The 27756-nt window shown below is 42.5% G+C and overlaps 1 protein-coding gene across 1 annotated transcript; it reads right to left on the reverse strand.

The window, feature by feature from the left end:
* Positions 1-18: 18 nt before the first annotated feature.
* MTPAP (mitochondrial poly(A) polymerase) lies at positions 19-27294 on the reverse strand. Its single transcript, XM_032764139.2, has 9 exons — positions 27112-27294; positions 22009-22181; positions 21126-21359; positions 18134-18358; positions 10277-10488; positions 5955-6181; positions 3481-3573; positions 3327-3400; positions 19-926 (listed from the first exon to the last, which is right to left on the reverse strand). The coding sequence occupies exons 1-9, from the start codon at positions 27269-27271 to the stop codon at positions 561-563; spliced, it is 1764 nt and encodes a 587-aa protein (XP_032620030.1). The 5' UTR covers positions 27272-27294; the 3' UTR covers positions 19-560.
* Positions 27295-27756: the final 462 nt, after the last annotated feature.

Raw genomic sequence — 27756 nt, forward strand, 5'->3', positions numbered from 1 at the left:
TACATGTTAACTATACTAACAAGTTCCAGTTGCTTTATTGTATCTTGCACCGTTTACATGTGTGAAAAACGGTTACAAAAAGGCATACAAGTACTTTGAGTTAAAATAGTTTCTAGTGCATTAATGTGTGTGTGTGTGGGGGGGGGGGGGGGCGGCCCTGCGCTAGCATTGCATCATCTTTTAAGCCATGATTTCATTGGAAAGAAGTTGCTTCTGACACTTCTTTTTGTCAGCACTGTTAATCCATTAGCTGACAGGATTCCAGAAGTCCTTTCCCCAGGCCCAATCTGTTTTGCTTTTTGAACTGTACCCAGAATAAGGCTGCTCCTAAGAAGGTGGATATGAAAGCTGATGTCTGGATGGTCTTCATCCATAGGTCAGGTGGAAGAGTGAGGAGGGCTTTAGAGGAGATAATGCCCAGAGAAACTCAATAGTCCTGCACAAGTTTTAGGACAGCGGAAGTAGGAAGTAATTTTCTCCATCTCACCTCAAGTAGAAACTAAGTTCAAGTAATGTTCTTCCAATTATTACCACAAGCAATTCTCACAACAGAGTAGCAGCTACTGTGTTTGATTGCTAAAGGTCCTTTTCCCACCATTGTTCACCAAACTGTTTGCATTATTCATCTTCAAAGAGTCCAACAGGCTTTTGATTCGTTCACTTGCCGGTCCCCCCCTTCTCTTCTTGCCCTTGATACAATTACTTGCTACAGATGGTAGCAGTAGGGCTGCCAGTCCCCAAGGCTGGCTATTATTCAATGAAGAATGACCTTTATCTTCCTGCTGTAAAATCCAGGCACACTCTCTGGCCAAAGCTACAAATCTATCCAGCTGGCTTTGATTAACATTCTTGCTGATATTGAGGGCCTGTTCAAAGGGGTTCTGGATGTAGAGAGGAGAAGGCTCAGGCTTATTTTGCTCCTTTCCCTGCAGATATTTTAAAGATAGGAAAGACAAATATTTCACATGGGTATTATACACACAGCAAATAGAACAGTTCAGCTAAGTTATTACAGCAATATTAAATATTATCACCTGATTGCAAAGGTCCTTTGACCTAATAAGGAATTACTTTCATAAAAAGGAAAGGAAATGTTCATCAACTTAATTAGCCTGTCAATCTGACCATGTCATTCCCACTCTTTGTGCCCTTTCAATGGCTACTACTTGTTCACCATAGCATGTTTAAATGTCTCAGCTCCTTCAAGGCAATGCACATCCCCACATCTCAGACTTTGTCTCTGATGCAATTCTCTCATTCTCTCTTTTACACCAGCAAGACAAGTTTCAGCCTTCTACTGTTGCCCCCATTGTGCCCTGTATGCATGGAATGAATACCTTCTCCCATGGTGTCCTTCATGCATGGAATGATTTCTATAGCTCCATTTGTTAAGCCAACACGGCTACAAAAATCCCTCCAAAACACTCCATTCTTTCACAATGCCCACTAAAGAGTTCATAATTTTTTAAAAGCAGTGTTATTTCCTCCCCTGGATTTCCCCGAGTGCCTCCTGCCCTTTGCACATCTCTCAGATTTGAAGCTTTTCACAGCAGAATCTGCCTTCTTGTATTTTCTACAGTGCTGAGCATGTTGTCGAAACTGAAGTATATTTTTAATCGGTATTCCTGAGTGCCTTTTCCCTATTAAAGTGCTCCTGTGAACTGTCTGGGGAACTCCAACTGCTGCACACTGTAAAGCTCATCGGCTCTCTCACAGACTAAGGAAGGAACAAATGCCATGCCAGAGAGTCTGTTTCAGGTCCTTGCTTCAGGGCACAACTTACTGGTTAACAAAAAACTCATGCGTAACACCAAAACTAAGCAATTCTCCTGCCAACCATGCCCTGCAGTCCTTGAAGGCTTCTTCCTTGGCTCTCTCAGTACTGAAAGGAGAACATACCCTTCTTTTAAATCACTTGCTGGTTCACGGGACAGGAAGGTAGCCCTTAACCCTTACCTGTCTATTTTACCCAATTACACATAGGTAATAGGTAACATGCAAACAACAAATTCTCTTATTTGAAAGAAAGAGGCAAGGGATTCCTTATACATGTAACAGAAAGCAACAACATAGATGAGCTGAAGGCCCAATCCACACAGCTACTTTTAAATGTGATATAGGTAAGCAGTTTGGAGCATGGCTGTCTTATTTATTTAGATATATGCAAATTCTAAAAAAGGATTATCTTAATTAGTCACAAGTTAACATGTTCAGGTTGTATCTGCAAAGTAACTTTTCTGCCATTTCAACCAACTGATAAGTCCACGACATCCAGCAGTGTTTGTGTCAGTGTCTTCTGAGAAAATCTGGGTAGGTATCTCCTAGTGCGTGAACAGGAAATTGAGTGCCCAAAGAGTACACCCACGTAGCAGCACATGGGACAATATACTCTGGGATCTCCTATCTCACAAGGAGCTAGTAAAACAGGTACTGGTTAAGCCAGTTACATAAACATGGTTAGGGAGTTCTGTAAACATTGCAAACAACTGTGCTGAATGAATTACATGAAGAAATGCATGCGCCAGCATAGGTCACTAAGCAGACACAAAACACTTAACTGTCACAGTTACTAACGAAATTTTATCCATTATGTGTGTGCACACAAACTGTGGTGAACAGCCATGCCAGTAAATAGTTTCAAACTCAGTTAAAAGTTGAAGTATGGAGGGGGGTCTACACTCTGGGTTCCCAACCCAGATCAGTTATTTAAAACTGCAAAGCCTTTAGGGATACACTGTTTGTAAGAAGACCAAAAAAATGTTGGACTGTGTTGTACAGTCCAAGTTTTTTTTGTTTTTTTTTTAAAAAGCTCTCTAACCACAGAAGTGAGACAAAGAAAGCAGCTATGAACAATGACACCTCTCATGTAACAGAGCATTCAGCTGAGATGCTTTATTGGCTTATAGTTAGTGTTTTATAATACAACAAATAAATTAATGCTGCAGCACTATCAAGTAAGTAAGTAATCAGCGGTTTTGCTTTGTTGTGCAGAATTTAACTTTCTTTGTGAATCTGACTGCAAGTTTATGGATAAAATCAGTTTACAGGTATTCTATGTGTAATTTCTGCAACTGCAAAACGTGCCACGCAATTGCAAAACACAAAATGTTTCCTGAACGATACTATTTCCTTATGATAAGAAAATTATTTTTTTATGATTATGAAGAAATGTACATTAAACAGTTAGTCATGTATTAGTTAGTAGGATAAATGGTTAAGGGCAGCAGAATTTGGCCCTTTATGCAGTATTGCATATTTCTACCTCTCTCATATAGTGAGAACTGTGACAGTTAAAGAGTAATGGGAAGAGATTAAAATGCATTTACCTTTCGAATATTTATAGAGTTCTTATTGAAAGCAAAATTTCCAAAATATTCAAAGAAGTCACTCAGCAGCACATCTGAAAAGAAAAAGGTAAAATAAGGAAGGGGATATGGTTCTCACAGAAATGGAAAAACCACTGAATGAAGATCCACTTACCCAACGTTTCTGTATTTTCTGTAGGCTTAATTTTGTTTAGATTGCTAGCAAAGGTACAGTCATGACCTTCGACTATATGCTTATCTTCTGCATCTGAAATGACAAGTTATGAACAATGTGTTTAAATGTGATATACTGTAAAAAAAAAAAAAAAGTCCCCCATATTTATTAAGCATTACTCAGACATCCTTTTCAAAAAGAAAGCAGTACCTTAAATCAGTGCAAGTGGTACAGAAGGTAAATTACTTTTTACAATTAAATTAGTTAAAGATTTAAATGGTTTAAATTTGTGGATGGAGGAGGGAAAGTGCTTAGGACTAAACAGGAGATTTTTTAAAAGCACAAATGGGTAAGTGCATGAATCCTATTTGTTCCTTTGAAAATCAGCCACTAAGACACTTACACAAGGAGGCCCTACTTAGGGCCTGTACCATCACAAATCAGTGAGGTTACAGACACAAGTAAGGGTTGCATGATCAGTATCCCTCCTCTCGGATACTTACCACAGTGCATTGGGATTTTTCTTGTAATATTTCAAATTTCCACATTCGAAATTTCAAAGGGAATTCAAAAATAAAGCTTGTTGGTAAACTGATTTTGAAAGCTTTTAAAAGTTGTTTTCACTTCAAAAACTACTAAAATTCAGCATGCACCCTAGCATTTATTCTCCACTTCAAAGTCTGGGAGGGAACACATCTAAAGGTTAGAACAGATGACTGGTAAGTCAGGCCTTTTGGATTCTATTCCGCACTTTTTCACTGGCATACCTTCTTTGATCTCGGGCAAAAAAATTAATCCATTTACGCATCTATAAAATTGTAGGGATATTAAAGAAGGTTTATATTAAACTTAGTTTATGTGAGAAATGATTTATTGTTAAAAATAATTTATTGTTAATTGATACTTTATAACTAAAGGTTTATATTAGAGATAAATGTGATTCCCGAGATTTAGCCTCTAATCTGCAAGCCACCAGCTGTGTCTTTGTGAAGCCTGCTCAAAGAAATACTTTGTATAAAACTTTTTAAACGTTAATTGACTCTAAGTGCCCCTTCTCTAAGTGACACTTTGTAGTCGCTACTTAGATAGAGAACCCCACCCTCTGTAAGTTTTCATCTCACTTTATTTTTGAATGATAAAAGACAGGGAGTCTCACATAAATTGGTAACACCCCGAAAGTTAAAGAGACAGTGAAATATATGGGATTAAGATAAAGAGTACATGTGAATGAGTGCCTAGTTTAAACGATGAATGAATGGTTAGGGAGTTACCAGCCTGAAAAATTCAGTGTCTGCCAAAGAAGGTGTCAAGTGGAATCAACCAGATGACTCCCGGAGGGCGAACTGGAATCCACCCCAAGCACCTAACAACCATCTGACAGAATGGAGCCAGCCACCTGCTGATTGATCTAGCAACAACAGAATGAAATAACTCCTCTGAACTAACATAGGGAAAAATCCCTATAAAACTGGACTCTGAAGACTGAGGACTTTGAGTCTATGGTTCTGCTGCCAGCCTCCAGGAGCATCAGGTGCACCTGATCCAGACTCGGCTCCACTCTTGTGTACAGGGTATCTGGCCAGTATTCTGTCACAAGCAACTTTAGGCTGGTAACGATAATATCTATACAGAACTTGTATGAATGATTGTGTGAATGGATATCTATATCTATATATATAAGTAATCATAGGAATAAGTAGCCAAACAACATTGTTTGCTGTTATCTTTTATTTTATTATGGTATTTACAATAAATGTGACAAATGTCTTGTCCCCTTTAATAAGATCCTGCTAGTTTTTATTGGTATAACAAAATGAGTAAAAGCTACCTCACAGGGACATTGTGAGAATTATTTGCAAGTCGGTGAGCCCTCTTCAGTAAAAGCTATCAGTCAGAAATATATCTTTTGCTTTTAATTTCTTTAAAAGTGTGATATTGATGTCAAAGTTGATGACTACAAAATAACATATCATACCAAATGACAGTGAAAAGATAATATTACATGGTAGTTTATGGTTAATTTATTGAGAACAGAAGATCAACAAACCAGAAGAAACAACAACCTGGACTTTTAAGAAAATGCTGACTTTTAATTGCCTAATGCACAGAACAATCCCACTCTCTGAGCCAGTTAAAATAAAGCTTTTCTATAAGTACTGCAGCCCTCCTACTGGGATTAAATGAATAATTTATTATTAAATTAATGTTGTCAGTGGAATTTAATATTGTGACTGGAAAATTTATTTTAAAGCCAAAAATCAATCAAAGTGTCTGATTCTCCAAAGTATTCACCTTGCAACAGTGAATCAGTACCAATGTTCAACGACTTGGATGTTCTCTCAAATATATGGCATTTGCAAGATTATTTTGGACCATCAAAAGTGACTGATTCACATTAAACTCAATGAAACCAGAGTGGAGAGAAAACACATGAGAGCTAGTGCAGTCCTACTCCAAAATGGAAATGTTCTTACCTGCTAGATCTTTAAGTTGGTCTAGTGTTGGAATGATAGGTGGTGTTCTCTTTTGAAGGAAAAACAAGGCCATCATTGTTAGAGAGAAGTTCGTAATCCAGGGACCGGGAATGGTACTTGTGATGCCATGTACACGGGCCCAGCACCGCACACTGAACACAAGAGCTCTTACACGTGAGTCAAGACTACCGTATATATAAAGGAGTTCTGAACTTCTCATGGCAACTCTGTGAGGCACAAGTCCAAGGAACAAATTGTAAATATTAAAGAGAATCACCAACTGTCAAATGTAACCATAACTCATGCTGCTCTAAGACGTAATAATTATAAAGAAAGAGGATCTTTTTTCCAAATTGTTGCATATGATAAGAGTAGGAGAGAACACCTGAAAATGTCTAAGATGAAGTTCTGGATGGCCCTATAATTAAGGACTTAAGTACAGTGAAAGAGAAATACTATCAATACGCTTTAGAAGTGGAATTGTGTAAAATGTCCATAAAAAAATTAATGCAACCTTACAAGGGAGAAATAAAGCATTCCAGAGTCAGAAAATGCAAAATTAACTTTCCAAGTGCAGACTTAAATGAGACTCTTATGCTTCTGAGTGTCTTAATAGACAACATCTGTCATAAATTATCTAATACAAAACCAAATACAATCTGGAATTTCTTAGATAACCTTGGATACAAAGGGTTACAATACAATGCATTCAAAAATCAAGTAAAATCTTAATCTCAATGAGATCTACTAACTCTCAGTGAGATCTACAAAACAAGCCACATTTGAACAAAGTCAATTCAGCAGTTTTCAAATTATGAAGGTTTAAAGTGAAACATCCCCAAGTTTATGAAAGCCCAGTGTAAAGTTTTTTTTAAAAGCAAACCATTAATACCACAAGTGGCAGGTACGGATACACGAGTTACTCGCTCCCAGCATTGCACATACTTCTCTAGATTATGCAGCACCACCTCAAAAGGACAAACATAAGCTTCATAAAGTCTAAGTCAGATTTTGGGAGTAGAAAAGTTACTTTTCTTTTAAAATTTAGACTGTGCTGAAGTGCTTTACACTAGCCTCAATGTTCTATGCTATTTTAAAACAAGTAAAAGTGAAGACAATTTCTCCTCCATCTGTATATGCACCAAAACAGGAGGGGGAGGGAGGGGAAGCTTTCTACATGCAAAACTACTGAACCACACTTTGCAGTCTTAGCTTGTTCCACAGCCTCACTGAGCATATCTACACTGCATACTAAATCCAAGCTCTGACTCAGATTTGAGCCCAAGCCCACGTATCATCCACACCCAAATCTGCCTGACTTCGGTCAGTAAGCACTTAGGACCAAAGTTCTAGGACCCTGCCAGTGGGGTGGGTCAGAGAGTCTCACCATGACTAAGGTCTAAGCCGGGGTGGGCAAACTTTTTGGCCTAAGGGCCATATCTGGGTATGGAAATTGTACGGCAGGCCATGAATGCTTATGAAATTGGAGGTTGGGGTGCGGGAGGGCTTGGGATGAGGGGCTGGGGATGCAGGAAGATGCTCTGGTCTGGGACCGAGGGGTTCGGAAGGCGGGAGAGGAATCAGGGTTGGGGCAGGGGTTTGGGGCACGTGAAGGAGTCAAGGTGGCAGGCTCCGGGTGGCACTTACCTCAAGCAGTTCCCAGAAACAGTGGCATGTCCCCTCCTCTGACTCCCCCCCCCCCCGCCCCGCCTGCAGGGGCCTCCACTGCAGCTCCCATTGGCTGCGGTTCCTGGCCAATAGGAGCTGCAAAGGGTGGCACTTGATGTGGGGGCAGCGTGCGGATCCCCCTGGCTGCTCCTACACATAGGAGCCGGAGGGGGGACGTGCCGCTGCTTATGGGAGCCATGTGGAGTGAAGCAAGACCACGACCTCGCTCCCCAGCTGGAGCACCTGAGTGGGGCAAGCCTCAGACCCCACTTCCCGGTGGGAGCTCAAGGGCCAGACTAAAACTTCTGGAAGGCCGGATGTGGCCCCTGGGCTGTAGTTTGCCCACCTCTGGTCTAAGCCCTGTCATTCTGCATGGTGACTGCAACTTAAGCTGCAGACCCAAGAGAGAAGGTCTGCGTAGCACAGAATGGATGTGTTACAATTACTGGACCTGGCTCTCAGCTATACTAACCCGAAATTTACAATGCACTGTGGATGCTCAAGCGCAGGCTTGGAAACAAAGTCCACAAGTCCAGGTCCCACAGACCCAGGTTTACAATGCAACATGGACATACCCTTAGCATGTCAAAATTTCAATAATGGCACACATTGTACTCAGTTAACTTTAAAAAAAATTCACCTCTTAGCCGAGTACAAGATTAAAAAAATGCAAAGGAGTTTCTCTCTAAAGTTTATATGTACTTTAAAAAAAGGAAGGGGGATTATAATCATGTTATTAAAAAAAAAAAAAGATCAGTTTACATATACAGTTCAGTTAGCACATTCTCCTTTTTTAACATGGGTGTCCACAAGTAGAATGTGTTAAGAATCGGAGGAGCAGGGAAGAGTACAAGTTTAACTCTGACTTAAAAATGATAATGCAGTGAAAGAATTAAGTGGTGTACAAACTACAGTAGTAGGCAATTTTTAAGAGCCTGTTTTCAGTTGCCAAACTAACAGGCAGAAATTTTCCATGCCAGGTGTATGCCTTATGATACATTTTTTTGGAATGTTTCAGCGAAAATGGCTCAGCCATTTCCCAGAACAGGACTAGGGAAAAAACACGGTTTTGCCTATGTTAAAATTCAAATTCCACTAAGCATCTCTAGTGCCTCTGTGCTTTGGTGTTGGGACCTGAAATTTGGCAAGGGGTTTGCACTGTGTCAAGGATGTGCCTTTTTCTGTTCCCATGAAATATCACCCAAATGTGGCCAAAGTTATAAACTTTTGAAAAATCTGTTCGTATACTTAGTAGAGATTTGCAAAAATTTGGCAACTAAATTCTCCAAATGTTCCACTGTCACTGGATATATTCCTGTGTTTTTATAGGTTTGGGTGTGTACCTTTATATGCATAAAAGAAAACAGCAGCTCATAAGTCAAAAGAAATGTAACTAAAATAAACAAGTGTGCAATGGACAGCAGGGAAATGGTAAAGAAACAGATTTCAGCTAGAAGCTTTCAAGAAGTTATTAGCTACAGTAATACAAATAATAGTAAGCATACTTTTTTTAAAATACTGATAGATTTGATTAATTGTAAACGACACTAAGTCTTGCAGTTACCAAGAGAAGACAACTTCATCTGGTTCTACAACAATACTACCCATACAGTATAGTTAAATTTTGGCCCATAGTCAGTGATTAAATGAAGTTTCTTGCTTTGCTATTCTCCTCTTCCTCTCTTGTATAATCACTTTTATCACTAATGTACAAGATATCACAAGTAAATACCGCAGGTGATGCAACAGTCTCAGGAAAAGTCAGAAAAGTAAAGAGGAGGAACACCAAAATTAATTACAGGCATAACTCAGGAGCTTGTTCCAGTGTCTTCAACAGCACACCAGATCTCTCCCAACCCATGATCAATAAAAACAAAACATTTACATGCCTCACTGGCAATCATGTGGCTATTTGGTACATGTAATCAAAAAATTAAAGCAAAACTAGGAAGAGAAGTGGCAGGCCATAGGGCTATTTTTAAGAAATCTACTCCCTCTATTGGGCATCATCATGAAAGGCATCAAGTACAGAAACATCAAGTCTCACTTCCTTTCTCTTAAAAATAATTGCCTGTTTGCACTGCTTAGATGGCAATATATCCTGAATGCTAGGCTAATATAAAATAATTTTGTGTTAGCCTGTGTTCAGTCCAAGAAAAAGACAACTTCAAATTGCCTTTCAGTGATCAGACTTCAGGTTAATGCAGGAATATAAATTAACGTTGGTATTATACAATTGCCTAGTCCTAAAAGCAACAGAGAATCAAAAAAGTTATTGAAAAGTTAATGAAAAACAGTATGTTCTTGATTTCATATCCATATTATTATATTGTTTTGTATCCATTTATTATTGTAAGTTTTCATGTCTCTAGTTTTAGAAAAAAGTATTTATAATCTGTATTTTTACTGCTAAATTAAATAAGACTAGTCTTCAAAAATGTGGTGCTTGTTTTCTTTTATTTTTAAAAAAGAGTTGTCAAATATATTTCCTGCTTTAGGCTCATGTAGAAAAGGAAAAAACTTCTTAAATGTATCATTTGTTTGATAAATGGACACACATAGAGAAGTGTATATAAGTAATTTTCATTATAGCTTTCCACATACATATTATTGTTCTATTTAATTTTTTTTAAATGCTATTGCCATTTCATTACCTATTGTTAGTTGTCAGGTCACACTGGAACCCCGTTGGTTGATGGGAAAATCTCACCAATGGACAGCGAGCATTGAGTATCTTTTGCACACCCACACAGCCAGGGCCAAAGTTGTCAATGCAATCACCAATCACAGAGAGGATTCTCTGCGATGCTATTCTTTGAGAAGGTACTCTCTTCATCTGATATTCCATATAAAAGGGACCTGTTTTCTAACACAAAAAAAGATGAAGGTAAATTACCAGTTCTGAAAATGACATAAGATTCTGGGACACTTCTGAAATATAACTGGAATCACTTGCAAGGAATGGTTTGTGATTAAAGATTTTAAAAACACACATTGCAAGTAGTTTTTAGGACTCAATAAAAGAAAACATTTTAAAACATCACTTTATCTTTCCCTCTCTTATATTTTTTTCCAGATTAACAACTGGGAAATTAGAAATGCAACTGCTTAGATAAATATATGAATGCTGTAATCTCACTATTGTATACAAGTAAGTAGTACAGTAATTTCCAGGATTTTTTCAGTAATGTAAAAACAGAGAGGTCAAGATGAAGCACACTGTTTCAGTGACCTAATTTAATAGAAAAAAACTAGAAACAAGAAGTACAACCAAGCTACAAAACATGTTATTTCCTCTCTTTTGACCAAGGTGTTTGTTAGCTTGTACCAACCACATTTGTGAGGTTCTTTGTTAAAGAACATTTCCTTTTAGCTTTTGGAAAATCCCAGAGTTTCAGCACATTGGTTTATCATTACCTCATAATGCAGCCCAGCTTCTTGACGACTCTTAAATTCATTATCTCAGAAAAGAAAGCTAATGTTCTACGTATTTTATAGAGTCAGTACAATTCTCTATAGCAGTATTCTAACCAAGCCAATGCGTATTTTCCTATAATGTGTCCTTATACCTGCTAATTCATGTCTAGTTTAGGTTACAGTAATAAATTTTTATTCACTCTCGTGAAATAACTGTTCTAGCATATTTAAAAAAATTCTCAGGCCTTGTCTTCACTGCATACTAACCTTGTGGTCAGCCTGTTTCCCCCTTAGTATGGTTTGCCTTCACACATCCACGTCTGCCACAAGGCCACCACCGCACGCTAAGCCATAAGGCAGCTTTTAATGAGTATTGCTACTACGAGGTTTAATGAAGTGAACGCCCATAACAAATCAAGATATCATGGTCCTCCAATACCTTTCCATAAACTCACTGGGCTCCACTCCTATGTATTACTTTGCCATCTACCGGTGCTCTGACGCATGACTGGAAGTGGTCTATCTTCATATCCCTTTGCTCAGCATCCATGGTCCACCCTACCTGGAGTTTCTCCACACCTGTCCACCTCTGGTGTTTGAAACAACAGAATAGCAGCCCCTAAGCCGGTGTATCAGCCACTTGACCATATGAACACACCAGAATCTTGGTGCAACTTTGGGCTAAAGTGAGAAAAATCCACATTTAATACCAGAGAAAAAATATCACACTGTATGAAGGTGTATCTAAATAGTTGCTGGTTGATCATGAGATTGATCAGATGGGACAGCAGGACAGGGAGAAAATAAATGGGACACAAGATGAGGTACTAGAAGGCCAGAAATAAAAATAAGAAATTTGGTGAGAGTCCCCAAAACCTGTCCATTTTATGATGTGTTGAGAACTCTCATGAGAGAAGCCCATTTCATCTTTAGACCCAGTGTGGGAGGGAGTCTGGAACCGTCATGTCTGTGAAGATACAACCCTACCTCTCCTGGACAACCATCAAGGAGATGAAGCAAAGGAACTGAAAGATGAAGGTGGCCCTAGCCTGGGAGGCAACCTTGGCCCCAGTTTACAGGAGCTGTTCCCTTATACATCCCAGGAAGTCACAACATGGTACAGACATCCCAGGCAAAGGAAGTAATGAAGGACTCAGAATCTCAGGCCAGTAAGATGGAGGCTGTCATCTTTGTCATTATGCAGAATATTACAAAATACATACATTATTTTATAATCTTAATTTTGATTTCAGTTAAGGGTGGATGCAGCACCATTATGCTTGAATATCTTCCACCCAATCCCTCTTTTCCAATCATGCATCAAAATGGTATATAGGCAAAGAAAAAGAATGCAAATTAGAACTTCACAGTGGCTGAAGACAGAAGCTTTTTTTTTTTTTTTTTTTAATGAAAGCATCTAACATTAAAAAGTGTAAAGGTTTGTGGACATAACCGGGCCAAAATATAAACTGCCGTAAAATTGTACTCAAAGGCACTCACCACTATCCCAAACACCTGTATGTTCAGACCCCATGCCACCAGTGCAGGCAGTTTATTTTGTATATGATTTTGGTCCATTCCTGGAGAGGGACAGGGAGGAGATAACGTATCAGCTTGCCCAAGTTGAAACAGGCCAGATCTCTAGAACACCCTGGCATCATGAACCCAGCCAGTGCATCTGATGTAGGTATCGATGGACATGCCCTGGAGATCCACAAAAGCCTGCATAATGATGTAGAGTATCATTTCCTATTAATACATTTGCTTCCTTGAGATGGTAGATGGGTATATATGTCCAAATCAATCATACCTGTGCAGTTCAGGAAGCCCATTTGTTCAAGCCCTGCAATTATTTCAGGAATATTTCCAATTTTGGCAAGACTGGAGGACAATACATCATTATGTGCCTTGCAAACTTCAGTGATCACTGAACTCCCTGTAAATTTTCCAAACTCAAATGGATTGCCAACAGATCTGTATCAGTCTGAGGTTGTCAGTTTTCACAAAGCAAAGAGCAACACAATTCAGGACCATTACTGGCTCTCATGCTCTCTGCAAGGGCAAGGTCTTCACACAGCTCCATGAAATGTGTCTTCATTTGAAAGTTCTGGGCTCACTGCTAGTTATCTCATGTTTCCATCACAAAAAGGTCTCACCAGAAAATGTTTGTATTCCTGGCCCAGAAGCAGTGGTCTGAGTAGAGGTCATCTGCCATTACAAATAATACCCGCTCAGTTCATGCCTCCGCGTCCAGATGGTCCTGTGGAATTACTTTTGCTATGCTACTTCTAACAGCAATTCACTGTCTCTGTCTTCTCTAGCCTCAAAATAGCCTTTGAAACCCCTGCCAATGTCTTCTGGTAGTAGATGGTGCAGGCACATGAAAAAGAATCATTGCCTCCATAAAAAGCAGTTTTAGATTCTGGTAATTAGGGACAGGCGGATCCATATCTTTGGCCAGCACATAGCAAAACAACATTACACCAATTAGGTTACTGCCAGAAAATGAATTTCATGGGCCTAGACCATGCCATCCAACAATCCAAACAGTAAACTAACAAGTTGCACAACACTAACCCAAGAATATGAGCACTTTGTGACAGTGAGTTATGGCATCATGAATCCCAAATTACAAGCTCAGAAAGCTGTATTGTTTGTCACAGCCGGTGCAGATAAGGGGTGTGACAACAACCTGCTATTGTCATAAATGGATAGTTAAGGGTTAATGTCTCTTTTACCTGTAAAGGGTTAAGAACAAGGAACAACACCTGACCAGAGGACCAATCAGAAACAAGATATCTTCAAATCTCAAGGGAGGGAAGTTTTTGGGTGAGGGTCCTTTGTTCTGAGTCAGTTGCTCTCTAGTCTCTGAGAGTGATCACACTATCTCCCGAATCTATCTTCTGTTTCAATTTGTAAGTACAGGTGAAAGACAATATAGGTTTTTTATTTGTTTTTTTGTATTTGCAAGTGTGTAGTTTGCTGGAAATGTTTAATCATTGTATTTTTTCTGAAAAGGCTGTTTATTCATTTTTTTATATAGCAAATATACCCTGTAATTTTCACTGATTAGAGATGATTTTTATGTCTTTTCTTTCTTTTTTAAAAACTTTCTTTTTAAGACCTGTTTGATTTCTTTTCTAGTTGAGGTCAGGGGATAGGAATTCTGTGCAAGATACTGTATCTCTCAGGAAAAGATGGGTGGGGAAAAAAGGAGGGGGAAGGTGACTTGTCCTCTCTGTTTGTAATTCAAGGAGTTAAGTACAGTAATCTGTCAGGGTAACCCAGGAAGTGAAGCCTGGGGGAGGTAAAGAGGGGAAGGAAAAGGTTATTTCCCTTTGTTGTGAACCAAGGCATCTGAGTTAGGGTCCCAGAGAAGGTTTTGGGGAGACAACGTAATAGGGCGTCCTACCAAATCCTTGATTGGGGCAGCAATATCAATGCTGCTGTAAAGCTTAGAGTTCATGCATAGACCAATTTTGGACCTTAAGGTCATATTTTGGTAATTTAACTTTATGACAGCTATATCAACCATGTAGGTCGCATCAGCAGCAGCGGTGTCAACCACAGCAAGAATTACCCATGATTACATCAGCAGTGATGACAGAATTGATATCTATTCTTCTTCTTTGACAAAATCATCATTACAAGAGACACTGTTTTATCCAGTGTCCATTGTTGTACTAATCTGACAATATTCTAATGGATTGGCAATGAGAAAACTCAAAATTGCTTTAAGCCCTATGAGAATGTGCGTCAACATCGCCAACTCAAATTAACATGCATTAGCCTAAAAAGAGAGCTTTTAAGAGCGCTACTAAATAGCGATCAGCAACCATTAGAGTGGTTAGAATCACAAGCAGCAACTTGTATTTACCTTTTAGAATACACAGGGATGAAACGTAACTAATTGTATTTTTTTTATACATTTGATTTCATTTAATAGAGTTCCCATTAAATGGAGTACATTTTTGATAATCTAAAAACAAGTTAATTAATGAAAAACATATTGAGCAGGCAATACTTGTTTGTGCAACCAGTGTAGAAGAGGCTTATGGCTACTATAAATTTGCATGCATGGGAGTTACACGCTGTTGGTTAGACTCATCAGTTGTAGGAAACCGCTGCATTCGGCCACATTGCAGATTATTGCATGCGCTGTCTGGGATCGTGCATTGTGGGGCAGTATCCCAGCTATCAAGTCGCCAGCGTGACTTTTTCAAAAGAGGGGGTTGGGGTGGAGGGACAGGAGGCTTCTGGGAGACAGAGGAGTGGATATTTTTAGGACAGCATCTGTGACAGCTCCCTTGCTGAAGTTCAAACAGGCGGTGGGTGAGTGCGATGGGTGACAGAGGAGCGTCGGGAGACAGATCGAGCGCGGATTTTTGGAGCAGAATTGCATGAGCTCGCTGCCTGCCAAATTCTGGCCATTCTCCCCTCCTCTCTCCAATCACTCTTAAATGTAAAAAGCTTCAGACAGATAAGCAGGCTTCTCTCGACGACTCCCTCCCCCCCGCCGCGCTGTTTGTTCCTCAAGCAACAGCTTGTGAAAATAAGCCTGCTCGCTCCGGCTCGCTCGTGGAGCAAGATGATGCTGTTTGTAGCTCCGGGGGTCTTCCTCGCGTTTGTTGTAACAAAGATATTTGGATACGCTTAATACCTCTGGAGAACAAGTAACGCGCGGTGAGTGTCCACCCCTCCACCTCCTGATTGAGCGTGTCTCCTCACGTTTGTTGCTGGGTCCCTTGACAGTGTACTGCATTCAACAGCGGGATTCGCATAACAATGGCGCGGGGTTCGGTAGCGCATGCAGACTCCGGTGTCAGTACGCAGACACTATAGGAACAGACAAAGCGTCTCAGGCTGCGCCCCCCTAAAGGGAGCAGCTTGCAGCAGCTCCGGCTGAGCTTTGTAAGTGTGGACACCGAGTAAGTTGCAGCGCTGTAACCCCCTCACCAGCGCGGCAACTTGCAAGTGTAGCCAAGCCCAAAGAAAGTCACAACTACTGAACTGGTGGAAGTCAACGGCTAAGCACATGTAAACCAGCTTTTGACAGCCTTCTTGCAGGAGTAGAAAGATATTTTCCTAATTTCAATTTATTTCACTAGTTCAGTTCAATGACTAGTTCGTGAAAATTTAAGAAACCGACTGGTAGCTGAACTAGGAAAGCTTATTTTCCTCTTCCAATCTATGAACAAAAACTAATTGTGAGATGAGATCTACAGTTCTGAAATCCTGAAGGACATGGCAAACAGAAACAGTCAGTTCAATTCCCTAACTACATATACTTTTTTTGTTTAAAAATCAGTTAGGTTTCTATCAAAATATTTTTTGCATTTAACTTACATTTTTTCCTCTTGTATGCAGCACATTTAAAATATTTTTATCAATTAAACTATTTGAAAAACACTTTTTATGCAGTTAATTCCAATTTCCAAATAGAGCTTGAGACAAATCACAAGCAAAACATTAAATCTAGTAAAGAAGAAATACATAATTCTCAAATTTCTAACACAATACAAAATGCAAAAAATAAGAATGAATAAATATATGCTAAGCTTAAATTGCTTAAATAAATGTTCATAGATAAAGTCTATCCTCCTGGTTAGTAAGAAGCAGTATCAGTTTTAATGTAAAGGCTATGTTTAGTTGCAAATCAACATTTTTAATGGTTACCAACCAATGAAGTATCAACTTTTTTTTAGGAAAATAGCTAAGTACAAATGCAAACCACATTTAAATTATTTAAATCAAGATTTCCTGCTTGCTGATTTAAATCAATCTACCCTATTACACTAAAGAGCTAGATGCCAGCTGGACTGATTTACTAAAGAAAATCCAGAGCAAGACATCTCAGACCTGCTCACATCCCGGGTAATGGCGGAGACAGATTTCAACAGAAGGAGGTTCACCTATGGAACACAGTTCTTGAGTTTAGCTCAACTGACTAACAAAGTATTTAGAGGGACTATGCATGCAAATTGCCACAGTCCAGTACATTCACTGCATTCATTTTTATTGGCAGATGTCTTCTTAATTTGTCCTGATTAATGAAGTTAGTTAGTGCAGTAAAGTACGCTAAGTTATACAAACCCAGTATAAACTTCCCCAACTGCCACTGGTAAGCGCCAATAATAGGAAAAATAAGCACTACTCATTCATATACTTCCACATGGCAGTGAAATACAGTAGCAAAAATCAGAGGTGGGTCACAAAGGAAGGCTGGAAAGCTGAAGTGAGAAGTCATTAAACTGTGGCCAGGTCTACACTAGAAAGTTAGGTTGATACAGCTATGTCGCTCAGAGATGTGAAAAGTATGCATCCCTGAGTTACATAATTAAGCTGACCTAACACCTAGGGTAGACAGCTCTAGGTTGACAGAAGAATTCTTCCATCAACCCAGCTACCACCTCTTGGGGAGGTGGATCAACTACAGCAACAGGAGAACCTCCCCTTCACTGTAGTGAGTGTCTGCACTGAAGCAGTACAGTGGCCTTGCTGTAGCAATTTAACTGTAAAATAGTCCTAGTCTTATAGACAAAATATGGTGTCCTAGAAACTTAGGACATGCATGGAAAATTCAACAATTTTATATTAATTTTTAACCTCCATGCTCCAAATTCTACAAAAAAAATTCTGTGTCTTATTTTAAACAAGCCAACTTGCAAACAAATTGGCTACTTCACTCAGCAAGCTCAGTTTGGGGGTTTAAAGTACAGACTTCTATTCTAAGCCCGAAGGGTTTTGTCCTGGTGCTTGTCACTGTGGCATCTGAATGCCTCAGCATTAACTATGGAGTGCAGTTGCTGTACAGTACAGTGAACACTATAGGGGACACAGCAGTTTACTTCTTGCCATGATGAGAAAAACCTGTTTATTCTTACTCTGTTTCCAGATCACAGTTGTTAATTCATTAAAGTCTCTAGTTCTGTACACCCCCACAAAACACCAAATCCTCTTAACAGACTCTTGTGAGAGACTATCAGAAATCTTTTGAAAACCTCAGTATAGCGTATCCAGTTTTACTTATATCTTTATGTGATTAAATCTGTCAAAAAATTCCTACATGTTAGAGACATGCAGTTTATTCTTACCGCTCTTGTAGGGCTCCTCCCAATTTCATCCAGGTCCAAAAACATGTCTAAATCACATCCTAATTTGCCAAAGGTGTTCACTGAGGAGCCAAATGGCTTCACTCTGCACTCTGGGAAATATGCACATGCAATTTCCTGAATCAGAGAACAGGCTAGAAACCGGAGCTTAATGTTCTCCTCTGTTAGCTGATATTCATCCATTAGAGTGTACAACTGATTACTTACCTAATGAAGAAAAAACAGACATCAAAATACGTTAGTTCCATTTTCTTATTTATTTCTTTGCTTAGCATCCAGTCCTTCTGAGCTAATTTAATACCCCCCTCAGAGGCTATTCTTCAACTTCTTAAAATGAATGTTAGTGCTATGTCACTTACATTGCTATAGAAGTAAATAAAATATTTACAAATTAAGATGCCCTCTAGAGCTTTAAACACCAATTCCTTCATTTCAGAAACCACCCCCCAACACATTTAGAGATATTATTGAGGACTTTTCCTTATGGAGCAGCAAAGTAAAACCGAAAGAAAAAAAAGAAGATAATAGATCCAAATGAAAACATGAAGCCTGTTGGCCATGATATCCAGCATTTTGACTCTTATCAGATACCAAAGTATTCACCATAAATCATGCAAATGCATCCTGAATGCCCCAATTCCCAGGCTATTCAACTCACCACTAGGGGTTAATCTAACTCTAATCCAGAGTACCTCTCCTGTGGTGTTGCAATTTGGTAATGGCTTTTCAAAAAAACAAACAAAAAAAGAAGTGTTTTTTTGGTTTGAAGAATAAATGGAATGTGCCCCTCACCTCCACAGATCCCTTCATCCTATCAAGCCATCCAGTCCATTACTGGTGCAATTTCCTACTGCAGGAGAGTGCCCCCATTTCTGTTCAGTCATCTGCAGTGGGTGCCATTTGCTCAGCTCTGAAAGGTATCCCAAATATCTTTGTACTGAGAGCAGCAGTGCATCAAAGAGAAATTCACAGGTAAATAAGAGAAGCACGAAGAAAGGTAGAGGGATACATTCCTCAGCTGTAGAACAATACTGGTAGTATTCCATAGGTCTCTCAGACATTAACATTGTAAGTAATGTCCTACTTAGCTTATGGCTAAGACTTTCTTCTTTGGGGCTCTCCGAGCATACTCATTGCTCACCATCATTCAAGGATCTAATCACCATATATGAACCAAAGTGGGCAGTCAATCTCAGTTACTGCACTGTATAGCCAAAGTAACTCAGCACAAGTCAATGGAGTTAGTCTGGATTTACGCTCTTACACCACTATAAATCCCGAGTAACTTCACTCGCCTGCCTGCATTCCTGCGATAGGGTAGTACGGAATGCTTAATCAGGAATTCTGCTGCTACCATATAGGGAACATTGCCCCTCTCTACAATTTTCCTCCATGGAATCCTAAGTCCACCAGTCACTTCTGACTTGATCAGTACATATATCCACCTTTTTTTGTTTTGTTTTTTTTAAACTAAAATACATTTAATAGGTGTTTTTTTTACTTATAGCTTAGGAACCTGGTCCCATATTGTAATATTCCCCAAGCCCTCACTCATATTATCTTCAATAGAAGCTTTACTTAGAGTAATAAATAAAGAGCAAAAAAATGTGCTCTGGACTAAGACTCAAAAAAGGTAAATATTAATGTATTGTAAGACTTCTGATAATTTTTTCTCTCAAAAATTGAAGTGAAATTGCACAAGTCCTCTATGTTCTTGTCTTAGCCTGATATGTTGCATTACTCAGACATTATGCTTCAAGGTATCAGTCCTACTGTCAGAGTAGTTTACTTAAACATTCACCTCTCTCTCCCCTCCACTTCTTTCCACTATTTTTGCTTCTACTTTTTAAAGCTTAGAAGTATCAGAAAGGCCAAGTCTTTCCTGTTTTTACTGATGGATTCTGATATGGGCTCAGAAATCTCAAACCTCAAAACAAGGTGTGGGAATAGTGGAAATAAATATCAGTTTGTTGAAGAGTTAACTGTTTAATACAAACAGGTGCTAAAAAAAATTTGCAAGACTGAACAGAAGTAGACCATCTCATTCAGAGATTGCTTCATACACACTAATGGTCACAACAAATAAAGTAACCACTTGACATATTTATTTCAATTTATGAAATGCATTTATCCAAGAAAACCCCCTAATAGCTCAGATAAATATTTCTGATCAGTGGAATTAAGCTGTAAAAGCCCAATATGGCTTTTCCATTTCCATACACAAAATTAAAAAAAAAAAGAAAAAAAAACCCTTAAGAGAGCTATAGCCATAGATCAGAGGTGGGCAAAGTACCGCCCATGGGGTACATCTGGCCCATGGGACTGTCCTGCCTGGCCCCTGAGCTCCCGGCTGGGGAGGCTAGCCCCCGGCCCCTCCCCTGCTGTTCCCCTTCCCCCGCAGGCTCACCTCACTCTGCTGCGGCAGGGGAGAGCAGGGAGGGAGGTTCATCTGGCGCCTCAGGGGAGCAGGGGCAGTGCGGGTGGCAGGAACACGGGCAGAGGACTCAGGAGGAGCACAGGGAAGCTGCAGCAGTCCAAAGAGAAGCGGTACTTTAAAGGGGAAACCGCTGCTTCTCTCCAGCTGTGCGGTTGCCCCTGTTCCTCCTGAGTCCTCCGCCCATGCTCGTAGGGCCACATTCCGAAAGGGGCTGGAAGGGAGTGTTCCAGATGGGGGAAATCTCAGGGGGGTGGTTAGGGGCAGGGGGTCCTGGGAGGGAGCGGTCAGGGGATATGGGGGGTTGGATGGGGGTGGGATCCTGGGGGGCGGTTAGGGGCAGGGAGTCCCGGGAGGGGGCGGTCAATGGAAAAGGAGCGGGGGGGTTGGATGGGACAGGGGTTCTGAGGGGGGCAGGAAGTGGGAGGGGCCAGGCTCTTTGGGGAGGCACAGCCTTACCTACCCGGCCTTCCATACCGTTTCACAATCCCAATGTGGCCCTCGGGCCAAAAAGTTTGCCCACCCCTTCCATAGACTTACACTGTCAGCACTACAAAGCTTCTGAACAAGATCACTGACTAGAATGGTGGATTGCTTATGACAGTGAACTGGTGCCTGATCAGCAGCTTGAGTTGATGGGTTTTTCAACGTTAAAGTAAAAAGTCTAGATTTAAATGGAACAGCACATTCCTCTTCAATGCCTGGGGTTCGGATAACATCCTGCAGTGAAGTTATGCTGTCTTTTTCAGAAAATTCTACCACATCGTAGGTACCCTAAAAGCATTAAAAAATGGAGACATGGTAAAATAGTTGGTACAAGGCATAAACAATTACACTGATATTACCGTTGCAACAGTAATCATAGCTGTCCAGCTACAATACGATTTTTATCCTATGCATTTCACACTAATTCATACCTCAGCACCTTTATACTCTTTTACAAGCTGTCAAAAAGAGAATTTAAGCTGTATACCATTTGACATAACGAGCACATTTCTGCATTAGAAAGTAAGCAAATTAATGAAAATATTTATTTCCATTACTGCTAGATTTAGGAAGCGAATGGAGTGCAAATAAATATGTTCTGTTGTTAGGCAAGCAAACATGTGGCATGAAAGTTACTTTAGCCTCGCCCAAAAATGTGTGCTATCTTCAACTCATTTTGGGTGTCACTATTCAATTAAAAGAAACAAATCTTCACTGAAACATTGAGAAGTAGGAATAAATATTCTTAATTTACATAACATCTTGTAAAATTTAACAAACATGAAAAGAAATACACACAAGTAATTTGTCAAAGAAAGATGCCCAACTTTTGAGAGAGACAAAAACTAGTTTCTTGCAAACTAGTCACTGACATTTCTTTTTGCCCAAATACAGCTTTTAACAAAAGATTTCAAATTAAAATACTCCAAGTACGTACATAGCTTTCATAAAAGTAGTGACTATTAATTTTTCCATGATGGGACAAATACTTGAGAAATTTTTTCTCACTGATCTTGGCTGGGCAGTTAATTAAAACAGTCCGCTGTGCTTGCTCTAGCCTTTCTGCTTGCACCTCAGGAAATGTCTTCTTTCGGGTACCGACTTTAGAATCTGTGGGAGGCGGGAGAAAAAAAATTCTGCATAAAAATGTAGGTTTTATACAGATTCTGGTAGCTTGATGTTAAGAAATCTACAGAACTCAGTTTTAAAAACCAAGTTACTAATGGGCAATCCCCCAAAAGAGAGGTTCTTTCTCCTCTTTGTATCAATTTTTCTTCACCTCCCTACTGTTTTACTTGTTCACTTCTAGTTTTGTCTTCTCCTCCCATGTGTGCACTCCCAAGAGGTTTGCACTGGTGCCCTTTTTCAGCACACAGTATTTCCCCAATGGCACTGACAGGAGCCACAGTGAAACTGGGAACAAAAAAACCCAAAACCAATCAAGCACCAACAAAAAAAACCCACAGGAGTGCTATATGAAATGTAAGTGCAATTCTTCCACAATTTTACTAAGTCAGATACGGGGGCAAAACCCACAACAATGAATTCCCATTCCACAGAAAATGTATTTCTATAGTGAACCTGTTATGTTGACATTACCGACTGGCTTGATATTTTCTATGTAAAACATCTACTTAAACTGAGCCAGAGCATATTACAGTTGAGAGCAGCTGTCATGCAAACGCACAACACTCAGATAGTGATACATTCTTCAGCCCGGACCAGTAGCTCCTGTCCTTCCTTGATCATTAAACTCTATACAGAATACACAATGATACTGGGTCTGGAAACCCATGCCAACTCCCCCTTAATACACTATGTCTTAGTGTAGTCATCACATCTCGCTTTTTCTGACATGCCCCAACTATTTCTCTTTCCCCCCGTCCTTGTTTTTTCCCTTTTCTATCTTTCTTTCAGTTTTGCTTTCTGCTTTTTATTCTCTCTCCCCCCCACCCCCGGATTTTTTCTCCCTCATTTCCCAACTACTTTATGCTTATTTTTCTCTCCCACTTTTTATCTGTTGCAGGTTCTGTCACTAGATCAGTGGTTCTTACCCTATTTACCATTGTGGGATACTTATGCAGCTCTCTGTGTGTTATGTGGGCCTCATCCACACAATATATATACTATCTGTATGGCCCTGAGATGACACATGGGCCACAGCTGTGTGTTGACTGGGCTGCCCAAAGGTCGAGAATCACTGCACTAGAGAGTTCTGCTCCTTGCATACTGTCTGTGCCTGTTGGACAGAGCTGGCAGGCTACAGTGCTATTTAGAGTCACCTGAAGACGAGCTGGTGGGAAAACACACAGAAATAAAGAGGTTGAGTTGCTGCCACTATCTGCAGCACTGCAGCTGGGTTTAAAAACAAATTATCAGGTTTACACAGTAGCAAAGTGGTACTGAACTTTAACAGTAACCCTTAATACATGTTGCGCAAACACATGACAAATATGATCACTGTCCATTCTATGTGATGCTTTCTAAAGCTACTCCTAGTAGGGACTTTTGTTTATTTTTAACATATGAAACATCTCTTTTGAGAAATCCAGAGATTCAATAAACTCAACTTTCAATGATTCCTGAACAATTTTCTAGGAATAACTGGTAGAACTCTATGAAGAAGTATATTGAACTTTTTTCAGTCTTTTGTATTTAACTTAAAAAAAAAAAAACCTTTACACAAGTTCAACTGATATGCTTAATGAGAAAAAAGGTCAATCTTGGAAAAAAAACCCTAGCCACTAGATGGTAAAAATAGTTTATTCCAGTTTTTAGACTTTTGTTTCTTAACATGACTATTCTGGGGAAAAAGTCAAGATAGGATGTATTCAAATGGGTTGTTTCTGGTTTGCAGAGATTCGAATTAGATATTTTAACTTGCCTGGTATGCAAGGCAAAAGCTATTAAAATATAAGCCGATACAATTTAAGTCCTGATTAGAGTCTGAAACAGAACACTGGAATTTTCAACACGAACAGTAACGCACGTGACAATGCTCTTCAAAACTAGACACTTAGTACCACATCTTTCCTGGACACATATCCATCCCACCCCCATTTTGACAAAAATAGGATGGTTATTCTCTTTTGCTCTTAGTGATGCATATTCAGGAACTGGTATATGGCAGACAGTGACAGCTCTGCCACATTCTAACATAGTCGTGCATAGAATGCAGCCCACTGACTAGAAATACAGCATCAAACTTTTAATAATGAGAACAATCAACCACTGGAGTAATTTGGCAAATGTCATGATGGATTCTGCATCACTGGGAATTTTTAATTAAGATTAGGTTTTTTTTTTTAAATGATACCTCCCTCCAAATAACTCATAGAGCATACTTGGCTTGTGTTAAGCAGGTCAGCCTAAATGAGCACAGTGGTCCCCTCTAGCCTTGGAATCTAGGAATTCTGCAAGGTGATCTCACTTCACAGGGCAGGGCAGTCCCCATCCCCAACACGGCAGGTACACGGTGTAAAGCAGGGCTGCCCCCTCAGCCCAATCATCTTCAACCTTGCCATGGAGCCACTCCTGCAAGCGATCTCCAACGGCGCTGACGGCCTCAACCTGCACGGCGAGAGGGTGAGCGTCTTGGCCTATGCGGATGACCTGGTCCTGATCGCGGACGACCCCGAGAGGCTCCAGGGTATGCTCAACACCATCGGGAGAGTCGCTGACTGGATGGGTCTCCGCTTCAATGCCAAAAAGTGCGCGTCCCTCCACGTCAACGGGAGCAAAAGAGACTCGGTGCTGGCGACGGAGTTCCAGATCCAGGGCAAGCCCGTCGTTCCCCTGCCGTAAGGCAGCAGTATCAACACCTTGCACGCGCGAGCGTCCGCGTCCGGCAGAGACCCCCAGAGGACACCATCCGGAGAATCCTGCAGGACGCTGCCTAACGATCGACGCATCACTTGTGCCCCATAGCGTAATCACGCCTTCAAACACCTTCCACTGATCCCCCACATCGCCTTTCTCCTGAAGTTCCGCCGCTGGCAAAGGTTGCCCCTCACAGAGGCAGACAACACCATCCGGAGCTGGTCAAAAAGTGCCTGTCCCTGGCCTCAGAGAGCCGCAACGAGCTCATATATATTGCGCACGACGGGTAGCCCAACCCCCCGCATGGGAGACCTCTTGACATCGCTTCATCCGCACGCCTTCCACCTCCTGACTTGCCCGGACAACCACAGTTTAAGAGCGTCGCCGGCGACCGCCTGCCACGCTACCACGACGCACCGAATCGCAGGCCTCTCCGGCCAGGATGTAGCCACCTTCCTGAGCGCTCCCTGGACGGCGAATCTCGCCCGACGACAGGTGGGCAATGCCTCGCCTTGTGTCCCGCGGCAGCCGCGACGCCACGCCACCGATAGGGCTGGACTGGGCGCTGCCGCTGATGGAGCGAGGAGCGACAGAGCTGGGAGTTCTGGTGCCGCAGATCGGGACGGAGGCGGCATCACCGTCAGCCCGAGCCAGATGCGTGCTTGAGAAGTCCCTGAAGAGATGCGTCCACGCGCTCTACGTGGACACCCTGAGGACAAAACCTGACCAGGCAAGGCCTTGGAGGTGACCAGCAAGTGGACTACCCCACTTCCTCCCCGCGGGAGCTTCATCCGCGTCGCGACTGGCGGTTTCACTCACACTGCCGCCGGCGTGAACTGCGTCGTGCCGCTCAACTGGAGCATCCGTCACGGGAACCGGCGCAGCTGCGGAAGCACGGGTACCCTGGAGGACCCTGCCCCATGTCCTGTGCAGCTGCATGCCCACGCCGAGCCTGGCAGCTGCGCCACAACGCCGTCCAGGACCGCCTAGTGAAGGCCATCGCCCACACCTCGGTGAGATTGCAGTCAACCGCACCATCCCCGCACCGTACAGCCCCTGCGCCCGACATAGTCGTCCCGGACGAGGAGCGGAAAAAGACCTCGTCGAGTGACGATCCCTTCGAGAACAGGACCCCGGCGTTCCGCGAAGCCCGAGCCCGTAACTCGAAAATAACCCTCTTAACTGACACCTTGCGGGCAAAGGCTACGAGGTTTACCCGACGCCCTGATCGTCGGGGCGCTGCGCCTGGGACCCTGGAACGAACGTGTGCTAGGCTGCGGGGCGTTGCGGCCAGCGCGACTCATGAGACGCTTGATGGTCTCGGACACTATCCGGTGTCTAGACATTTACATTGAACACATCACCGGCCACCGCCAATACCAGAGTGAGCCGATGTGACTCCAGCACCCACGCGGGGGGAAGGGAAACCTTACAACCCCCTACTAAACTATACCCCTGAGTCTGAACCTACCGATCTGGATTCCACCATGTGAGGTCACCCCGTCCCCATTACCCGGCCGCTTACCCTATCATGGCTATGTGAACCCATTATATGAGTGATGTACCCTCACAGTTCCTCTACTATATTTTGACCCCACTCACCGTACACCCCACATTGGGGACTTTACAGACTGTATGTACTATATGCTAACCTATAACCAAATACCAGCCTCCCCCCATACTCTATATGTTGCCCCCGATGACTAATGACTGACACATCGAACTCTTTGTATTATCTTTATTTAAATATTTTCTAATAAACTTTTAAATCTGCAGGCCACTGTTCCCGATGGTAGCTCGGAGAGAGGCTGCAACCCGCCCGGTTTGTACACAAGCTGCCAACGCAGCCCCTCGAGCGGGCAGAGCCTGGCCCCTCCCAGCCCTAAACAGAGCCACAGGGGCTGGCAAATGATTCCCACGCGGCCGGCTCTTGCGCGGCGGGGCGGACACGGCCGCTCCCCAGAGAAGCCGGGTCACAGCCCGCTGCGCGCTATTCGCGAGGTTCCCCGAGCTGCCAGGGCACTACAGCCCCGCCCGGCTTCGGCGCTATCACACCCCTGGCCCGCGGAAGACGGAGGCGCAGCCCCAGCCAGACCCCGGCGCCCAGCAGCCTCCTGCCCCATTTCCCGACAGCACCCAGCCCCGGAGCCGGGAGCTGCCGCCTTGGCCTAGTGCAGCCGCCCCCCTGCCAGGCCCTGCCCCGCCACGGACGCCGCCTCACCTGCCTCCTGTCGGCCAGGGGCCCTCTGCGCGGCCGCCTCGCTGCAGCTGAGCCGGACTTGGCTGAGGCGCGGCCTCCCCGGAGCGCGGCGCGTCTGGCCTGTCCCGGGCGCAGGGAAGCGCAGCCGGCACCACAGCAGCAGGCTCATGCGGGCCGCCATTACGGGAACGTGAGGTGAGGGCCAGGGTAAACCGCCGTGCGCAGGCGCGAACTCGCGCGCTGGACGGAGCGGCACGAGAGTCAAATCTCGCACCTAGTTCTGCTGCTTGGCTACCGGAGTCCAGCCCTGGCTGGCGCCTAGGAGCCTCCAGCCGGGCTCAGTGGGAGCGGGATCCGATCCTCCAGCCCCGCTCTGTGGGCCAGGACCCATTCGGCTCACCGGGCTCGGGCCTGATCCTGCAGGGGGAGGGCGCTGCGAGCCCCTGCTCCCCTGGGCGTTCAGCATCCCGCGGGCGGCGTCCCCTACAAAGAGCCGCTCCCCCCTTTCATGCACGGCGCATTGCCGCTGTGCGAGAGCGCCGGCGTGAGCCGGGCTTGGAAACAGGCATTTCAGCTGAAGGAGGCGCTGCGAGGGGCTCCTCGCTGGGGTCCAGCCCCCAGCCGGAGGCACAAGAGAAGGTCCCGGTCCTGCAAACAATAACCCAC

Source organism: Chelonoidis abingdonii, chromosome 2 (assembly GCF_003597395.2).
Source record: "Chelonoidis abingdonii isolate Lonesome George chromosome 2, CheloAbing_2.0, whole genome shotgun sequence".
Lineage (NCBI taxonomy): Eukaryota > Metazoa > Chordata > Testudines > Testudinidae > Chelonoidis > Chelonoidis abingdonii.

Coding starts and splice junctions, on each gene's coding strand:
- MTPAP (XM_032764139.2), bottom strand. CDS start 27,271: ATGGCGGCCCGCATGAGCCTGCTGCTGTGGTGCCGGCTGCGCTTCCCT. Junction 22,182..27,111: donor CCCTGGCCGACAGGAGGCAG/GTGAGGCGGCGT, acceptor CGCCTCCCACAG/ATTCTAAAGTCGGTACCCGA. Junction 10,489..18,133: donor GGAGGAGCCCTACAAGAGCG/GTAAGAATAAAC, acceptor TTTTTGTGTTAG/AAAACAGGTCCCTTTTATAT.